Here is an 8638-nt window from a genome sequence, read left to right as displayed (position 1 = left end):
TAATCCTCTCCCATCCTCGTTTCCTCCCGGCAGTTTACTGTCTTCTCTCTCCTTTATTCCCTGGGGCTCCTGTTCCCAGAAGACTCGGCTGGTTTCGGAGAATGGCGGCAGGGATAAATAACAATTATTGACTCTGGCAGGTCAACGGCAGCCAGAGCTGGGCAGCGCCAGGGAAATCAATACCCCCCTCGCCCCAGGGAGCCACAGTGATTTTCATTTTTAATCTACTCCAGGTCCACTTTGATTTAAGTTTCCCTTTTTCCTCCTCTCTCCAAATATTTGGATCACTTAAGAGCTCCCTGTAAAACTTTTACAACAGGACTGACACACTTCAAAACCTCCCCCTTCTCTCGGTGGCTAATATTCCACCTGGCTCTGTATTCCCATGGGCAGGAGGCATGGCATTTTTTACAGACTGTATAAAATACGAGGGCGGAGCTGCAGGCTGTAAGAGAAAAGCAATCCCAAATTCAACCGAGAAGTTCTGAATCCTCTAAAACCATGAAGTCAGTTTCACGACCCATCCTACCAATAAACTCAGAGGGAAGCTTGCTTCCCTTCTCCCAGTTGTATGATAGGCTGGAAATTGAGTTGGTTAAAGGTTTTTTGGAAAAGACATAAATTCTATTGCAAACATGTATGTCTCAAAGAAGTGACTGTCCAATAGCTCAGGTGGTCCAGAGTTCAGTTTTATTTCACAGACAAGTTCTTCGACAAAAATTTAAATACCAGTTTGGGGCTTTTTTTAAAACAATAAACAAATATGTACAAAATATGAACAATTTGAGGTATAAAACCAGAAGATTTGTAAAGCAAAGGAATATATACAGAGACAGATATGTATACAATAGGCATTAACTCTCATGCCTACCTTACCATCCAGCAGCTGGTGTCAGTTTTTCTCCTGCAGTAGGGCCCTATCATTTGTCACATTTTCTTGTGAAACAGAGGAAGTAAACTATAAATCAGGCAAAACCAGCTTGATAGATTTTAATCAAAAATATTTCTCCTACAAATAGAATCAGACAGATTGCAAGGCAACATCTCCAGGGACCCCAGATTCAAAAGGGTACTGTATATGAATTGTGTGTAATATAACAGTAAAAATCAGCTTTCACAAATGACCTGTAGCATAAATAGAATGTCTTGAAAAAAAGCACCATATGTGTCATGAGAGGTAAGGTATAAGGCACTAGATGAGACTGATCAAATCCCTCTCCATTTCATTAAATATATTCCTTTGATAGGAAAGGAGACTTCTAAATGACAGTCTATTCTTTTAAGCTACATTTTGTATATACATACAAAGGTCATAGCCCTGCAGTTCACACTCACTTCCCAGTTGAAGTTGAAATAAATGGGAGTTCTGCCTGACTGCATAAAGAGGGCTGAATCAGACCCAAGTCAGTAAAGACAGGACATAGTATTACTATATTTCAGTTAGAACATTAATCAATGTACAAGTATATCTTATAAATTAAATACAAAACATGGACCTGTTCCTCTATCCAAAATAAAGATCTGCCCATGAATCAATTGTATGCACAAAATAGTTTGGTTTTAGATTTACAAAACTAGGTTAAGTGGTTGTCTCTGACAAATGGTGAAAGTTTTCTTCTGTAGCAAAACATTCTTTACAAGCCAGCTCCTGTTAAAGTGCAAGCTGAATTAGGGTCCATTCTTAAAAGTGGAGCCATTAGTGGGTAGAATTATAATAGCCTTTATCACCTTCAATGTCCACTTCTTGATCAGAATCATCTGAGATTTCTGACTCAAGGTCCTCCTGAGAGACTGGTGAGGGGGTGTACTGAGACCCATCCAGAGAGACTTCTTTATTCTTCTGCTCAGGGGTCAGACGGCTCTCTTGCCTTTTATCACAGTGGCTGTCCACACCTTCAGTTTCTTCTTTTTTGCTGCCTTGAGGGTTCTCCTAAAATTAATCAGTAAACAATTAGCTTGACACCGAAATATAGCGAACACAATCAGAACACCCATGAGTCAAGGCAATGTTGTGAGGCAAAGTGAATTGTTTGAGAGGGTTAGTTCTAAGCCTACAATTCTGGGGCATTTTCAGGAAGTCTGGGCTGTTTCGATTCAATGCGTTGGTCTGTTTGTTAAATGCTTATGGAAATATATGTGTACAGCTGTGAGTACTTCTTCCTTATAAAAGCGTCCCACTGAGCAGATGAGATTAAAGGACCATAAAGGAAGGAGAAACTGTGCTTGTACCGAAATGAGGCGGGACAGGACAGCTAAGAGGCATCACAAACATAAGGGATCCCTATAGTTTTGTTCCTGCTTCCACTGAAGTCAGTGGCAGTTTTGTAATGGACTCAGTAGCACCAGGCTCACAGGCAATGTCATCATCATCATCTCAAATACCTCCCAGCAAGAACCTTGATCCAAGAGCATTTTGAAAGTGATTTTGTTCTCAGAAAATAAAATGTTTATTAAAACCGCAAAAACTGACCAGCTGCTTCTTTCTGGACCGGATCATCCTTTCATTGAAACCAATGGCAAAACTGCCTTTGGCTTCAATGGGAGGCAGAACCAAGGCCCTTCATGTCATAGGAAAGACATGAGAAGATTACCAATCATCAAGTTGTCTTAAGCCTAAAACGAGACATTAAAAATGCCAATTTCAAAATGATTCAGGAGGCATGAAGCTTTCTAGAGCAAAGAGAAGGCACAAGGGGAAATGTACCTGGGATATGGATCTGACTGACTAAAAAGGAGGCAGTGACTTAAAACCGTCCCAGATTCCAAGCCATGTCTCACGACATTTTAGAGCAGGAATCAGCCCATTGTATGTTTCTCAGGGAAAATGGCTTCCTTGAAAGTAATTATTTCTATAGCAATAAGTACAGCTCTACATAAACCTAGAGTTATTAATAAAAGTAAACTGAGGAACAGGTGAAACCGGGAAATGTTCATATAGTAAACATAGCCAATAACTTCACGCTGCTGTTAATCTTTGTTTTTCATTAACACATAACCCCTCCCCCATCCCGAATTACTGATGAAAAATAGTAAGATTTAAAACAAGTCTTCACGTTGTGTTTATTGGAGAATTAAACTGAACACGATGTTGGAATTTTTAATCTTTTTCATTTCTACATAATTTTTAAAGCCCTTTATCAGGTACCTGGATGGAAGCTTAACCAGATAAAAAACAGCCAGCACGATCAGGTAAATAATGATTTACTGATACGTATACACTTTATTTGAGGGGAGGAAAAGTATTATAATTTCCAGTCTAATAGGCTGGAAGTGACTGACTCTAAACTAAATGAACTCACAAGCTAATTATTTTTCCCTAGGGCTCAAAACAATAAACAGGCTTTTGTATATTTATTTTCCAGCCTTTATATAATAAATCTGCCTGTACTTGCTGTAAATGTGTAATTAAAAGGACTGGTAAATATTCCCCCAAAGACAACTGCCTAAGCAATTTACTGACAATTTCTTATCTGCTCTGCGTTAATTAGATAAACAACATATGGGTTTACAAAACAATTAGTGTGGAGTTTTAATAGGCAGTGTGTGAAAACCCAGGCATAATTGATATAGGAACTACATTAGGAGCTTTTAACATTAGTGCTGCCTGAACGAGCCATCCTGGATTCCAGCATGACTATTTGCCTTTTTAATCAAGGTGAAGAGGTTAAACAGCCTTTCAAATGACTTTTGCATACAAGCTGGAATAGGCGATCACGTTCTACGATAAGATTATTAAAATACTTATTTCTATAGAAACAGAAACATCCTGGTACCTGTTTTAGGCGCCTCCATTTAGCTCTGCGATTTTGAAACCAAGTTTTGACCTAAAAAGAACAGAAAAAGGCACAAAGTTGTCTCCCATTCGGTATATCCCGGGCTCAGCTTAAAACAAAGTCCATTTGCTCGGGTGGGGTGAAAAAAAGAGGGAAAAGAAAAAATAAGCTGCAAAAAGCGGTCTGCTCAGCGATCCCAGTGTAAACGCGGAGGACGTCGGAGTCACTCCTGATTTCAACTCCGGCCACTGAGAGTCGAATTTAGCCCCAGGGAAAGTAACTCAAACCTGCGGAACACGCAGGGATTTACACGCCCCTGTCTGGTTGACAGAGCGGTCAAGGAGAGGCTCGTTCGGGAGTTATGGCCTTGGCTCCCAAAGGCGCAAGACACCCCATGTGTATCTGTGGGGCCTACGCGCAGCGGCTCTGTACTGTGTTCCCACGTGCGCGGGGGGGATTTGCTTGGCCTCACCTGCCTCTCGCTGAGCTGGAGCATCTTGGCCAGTCGCTTTCTTTCCGGCGGAGAGAGATACTTTTGGGTCTCAAACTTCTTCTCCAGCTCGATGGTCTGGTCGTTGGAGAAGCGAACCTGGCCCCCTTTCCTCTTGTGCAGCGGCCGCTGGATGAAGGGACTCCAGAGCAAGGGCTTCCCTTCAAAAGAGACCCAATCCCTGCACGTTAGCGGCAGACAGTAGCTGTGGAGCTGGGGCTTGTCTCTCATGCGGCTTGGGGCCGGGCTCCAGTCCCGGGGCTTACGCCCGCCCTGCAGAGAAACTTGGCCCTCGGAGCAGCTGCACCAGAGGGTCCTAGGGTAACAGAGGGGGAGGTGTTCGCTGTGGGTGCCGCACACACGGGATACCCCGGGGCCCTTCACTGGAAGAGGAACACTCTCTTCCCATATGGGAAGTCGGTGCCTTTCCCCACCAGTCAGAGCTTATTGCCCAGCAGCCCCTTTGCACGGTGTGTACCCTCCCTCGCCAGAAGGACAACAAGTGCTGGCCGCCGTGTGGCTCTGGGGCTCTTAGCTTTCAGTGCCCGCAGACTTTTCAGCCGAAGTTAGCTTGATCTTTCGCCTCTGATTTTTACATCAGTCGAGCCGAGGAGACCAGTTAAAGCCACCCTAAGGGCTATGGCAACATTTCCGTCAATGTGTTTCCTGTTGGTCTACCTCGCAAAGAAAAGAGAGAGAGAGAAAAAACTTTGCTTCCTTCTGCTCTTTCACTGTAATAACCCAAAGAAACTACCTTGCCTTCTTTGTGCAAATGTTTGCCCGCATGCTGAGCGCATGCCTCACTGAAGTACTCACTATCTCGAGTCTGTCAATGGTTTGTGCTAGAAAGTATTGTCATTATCTGTGTACTTCACCTTCCACGCGGGTTGGCAGCATTTCTTTGGAAATACCTAACGTGGAATCTATCATGTTATCTGTGTGTTGTATCTCCATATTAATCACACAGACTATGTTGTGGCTAAATACCAAACGCTAGTAGGTGAGTGGTTGGAGACCCCCAAGGGGCATAGGCAATTCGTGGTTAATTACTTAACATTAGCAATCGAAATATAACTCTCGGGTCTGATGGTCGTATGCAATGTATATGGAAGGAGGTGCAGCAATCCACACTTAATTACATCAAACCAAATAAAACAAGCTGCAGTGTCCCCTGGTCCAGCAACTCTCCAGTTAGAGCCTTTGAGTCACTGTTTGCCTTTCTGTCTGTACCCTTTGAAATGCACCATTGTTTTTCAAGATTTTGCTTGCGTCAGGCTTTAGCAATTCTGGTGCAAAACAGACTCAAAAAATAGGAAGCAACTGGTTATTTTAGCTGTCATAAAGTCACATCCCACACAGAGGAAATGAACAATATCAGAAAAACGGATCCCGGCTATCAGAAGTCGAGTGTTTCCTGAATTTGTCTGTATTGAGGATGTCGATAAAATAATCAGCAGTGTGCACGACTCCCGGGGAAGAGCCTGCTTCAGGCAGCCAGGAAAACACTTAACAGCTTCTGAAACCAGATTTACTCCTATCGAGAGCTCAAGATTTCCTGTATGAACGGAAAGGGTCAGCCTCTTTCACTGCACAAATTTGGTGAGTCAGGTCCAGTTTTGCAATCACTAAGAACAAGTGCTCCCGCTATCAGCGCGCCAAGCCGGCTGAGGCCGGGCTCAGCCCCAAGGGATTGAAGATCTCAGCCTTGCTGAGCTGGGTAGAGCAGGGACCGTCCTGGAGGTTGCAATAGAAAAGTGACAGGGCCTGATTCTGATCTGAGTTATTGAGGGGCTGCATTAGTGCGCCTGAGTTACTCGGGTCCCAATGAGATCAGAATCAGAAGCCAAGCGTTATAAGTCATCTGCAGGCAAAGACTCAGATCTGAAATACGATTTTTCACTACAATTAAAACTCTCCACTAAAACCACACGCGACATTACTAAGGACACTCAGAGTCACTTGGTTGAAGGAAAACAAATCTGAGTCACCAGCGGGCGGGCGCTGCGGTCTGGTTCCAAACGCGAGAGCTCAGAGCTTCTCAGTTTACTGTAAATCAGACTGAAGCCAGAGACAGTTTCAATGACTTTCAATTGCAGCCCCCAACAGCAGAAATGCAGAAGCACCGCCAGCCCTGCCGGGACCCAACTGCGCGGGGACCCAGTGCAGGGCGAGGCGGGCAGAGAAGCTGGAGGAGGAGGGAGAGGGGAGCGGCGTTGCTTACCCAGGGGGTCGTGCCGGATCAGAGCGTGCGTGTAGTCGTTCACGGTCCGGGGGAAAGGATACAGGGGGCCGGCGTAGCTGCTGCCGCCGTAGGTAGCAGCCAGGGCAGGATGGTGGGAGAAGGCCGGGTGGATCGGGGTCGGCTCGTAGATGGGGGTCCTGTAGGTGGACACCAGGCTGGTGAAGGAGGAGTTGGGAGACGGCAGAGTCGGCGGCGCCGGCGATGGCAGGGGGTGAGGCGCGGGGGGCGCGCCGGCCCCTCTGCCCAGGATGTCCTCGATGTAGAAGGGCGTGGGGTGCACGGGCTGCAGCAGCGGGGTGGGCGCGTAGAGCGGCACGCTCACCCCCATGGCCGCGGCGGCCGGGGCCGCGGCCGGGTGCTGGTACTGCATGGCTCCGCCGCGCTCGGCTCTCCCCTCCCTTCCCCCTCAGGCCGCGCTGCCCGGCCCGGCGCAGAGACACGCGCCCCCCAGCAGCACCCCGCCCGAAAGCAGCCCCAGCCTCAGGGCTGATGCCTGCACCGCAGCAGCGAATTTCTCCGGGCTCAGATTACCCTTCGATAGGTTTCTATTGGCGCTGGGCGGGGCCGCCCGGTCTCTGTCCCCTTCCTGCCAGGGCTGTGTCTAGCCAATGAGCCTGTCCAGGGAGGGGAAAGCCAAACCCCCCATTGTCAAACACTCCCCCTGAGCAAACTCCCCACGGCGCCAATCAACAAGCGCTGGAGCCCAATGATCGCTGGAGCAAGTGGGAGCAGCAAGCGGAGCGGAATCCCTACCAACCTGGTTTAAAAAGAGTTAGCTAAGATCAGGGAGGGTAGATCCTTCAGTGGCTATTAGCCAAGGTGGGCTGGGAGGCAGCCCCAGGCTCTGGGTGTCCCTAAACCTCTGGCAGCCAGAAGCTGGCACTGGGACAAGGGGGCTGGATCACTCAGTGATTGCCCTGTTCTGTTCATTCCCTGGGAAATATCTGCCATTGGCACTGTGGGCAGGATGCCGAGCTAGATGGGTCTTTGGCCATCCCCTATTCTGGCCCTCCCCTTTGGCACTGTTGGGGGGCATTATTGCACATTTCCCGGGTCCTAGTGACCGACAGGCTCCTGCTCCTTTCTTTGGATGTGGATGGCGTTTTTGTCTCTGATGCAGTGACCATCCTGGCTGTGCAGGGAGCAGCTGTGAGGCATACCAGGACAGGACACACCCCTGGCCCAGCACAGCTCCAGCCACAGCGGGAGGGGTGAGGGGCGGAATCGGCTACTTGTACTAGTACATTGCGATCAAAGGTGGGTTTGTGCTGGGCAAACATCCCGGGTACCAGAGCTAAGTGGGAGATATTCCTCCCTGTAGGATTTTCCAGGAGCCACGGCCACTCCTGCCGCTAGTGTCCTTCGCCCTGAAGGGGTCCGGACTCGCCACCTCAGTGCGGGTGAGGGTGTCTCTGGCTGCTTGGTTAGGACAGGTGATGAGGGCCGCCTGTAGCAGGAAGGGAGCACCCAGGGCTGACACGCCCTCTCGATCCTCTGGGCTCGCTGTGGGGCAGAGCCGCGCCTGCAGCTCTGGCTCTCCTGGGAGTAGTGAGACCACAGCTCAAACCTGGCTCGCTTGACACGTATTGATTGAATCGCCCGACCCGCGAGCCCACAGTGAATCCCAAGGAGCTGCTGATGTATTTAAAGAGCAGCTACGTAGACTCCTTAATCTCCTGTATCTCCGTTTGTCAGGACCGCTGCCCGGACCCTAACTGAGCTGTTGACAGCCCCTGGGACCCCCAGGCCCGGGCAGGGAATTAGGTATGCGGGCATTATTAGTTCCTGCTGCACTTCTCATCACCTCGTCAGACACGGAATCCTCAGGCACAAAGCTTCCAGCTAGCGGCCACCCCGACAGTAAACAAAGGTGCTGGTTGGTGTCCCGCAGCTGAACTGAGCCGCCGAAGGCCAGGCGCCAGACACACCGGATCGGAAGGGGATTTCAGGCGCTGGGATCCAGCTTCCTACACACTATCAGCAGAGAACAAGCACAGCTGCCCCTGCCTGGCAGTACAGCAGCCTCTGATGGTTTTCCTCTTTAATAGCGCCACCTGGTCCCAACGATTTCATATTTAAAACTGTGTGTGCATGGTTTGCTGATCCGTCCCCAGTTTGTGTATTCACGACGTG

The 8638-nt window shown here is 48.4% G+C and overlaps 1 protein-coding gene across 1 annotated transcript; it reads right to left on the bottom strand.

Moving 5' to 3' along the window:
- Positions 1–668: 668 nt before the first annotated feature.
- HHEX (hematopoietically expressed homeobox) lies at positions 669–6875 on the bottom strand. The gene is made up of 4 exons (XM_030570738.1): positions 6485–6875; positions 4246–4424; positions 3774–3824; positions 669–1930 (listed from the first exon to the last, which is right to left on the bottom strand). The coding sequence occupies exons 1-4, from the start codon at positions 6873–6875 to the stop codon at positions 1697–1699; spliced, it is 855 nt and encodes a 284-aa protein (XP_030426598.1). The 3' UTR covers positions 669–1696.
- Between the last annotated feature and the right edge of the window lie 1763 nt (positions 6876–8638).

This window comes from Gopherus evgoodei, chromosome 7 (genome assembly GCF_007399415.2).
Source record: "Gopherus evgoodei ecotype Sinaloan lineage chromosome 7, rGopEvg1_v1.p, whole genome shotgun sequence".
NCBI classification, from domain to species: domain Eukaryota; kingdom Metazoa; phylum Chordata; order Testudines; family Testudinidae; genus Gopherus; species Gopherus evgoodei.
Note: the sequence above shows the minus strand (reverse complement) of the source record. Positions and strands in the feature narration are given on the sequence as shown.

Coding starts and splice junctions, on each gene's coding strand:
- HHEX (XM_030570738.1), bottom strand. CDS start 6,875: ATGCAGTACCAGCACCCGGCCGCGGCCCCGGCCGCCGCGGCCATGGGG. Junction 4,425..6,484: donor GATCCGGCACGACCCCCTGG/GTAAGCAACGCC, acceptor TCTCTTTTGAAG/GGAAGCCCTTGCTCTGGAGT. Junction 3,825..4,245: donor TCCAGCTCAGCGAGAGGCAG/GTGAGGCCAAGC, acceptor TGTTCTTTTTAG/GTCAAAACTTGGTTTCAAAA.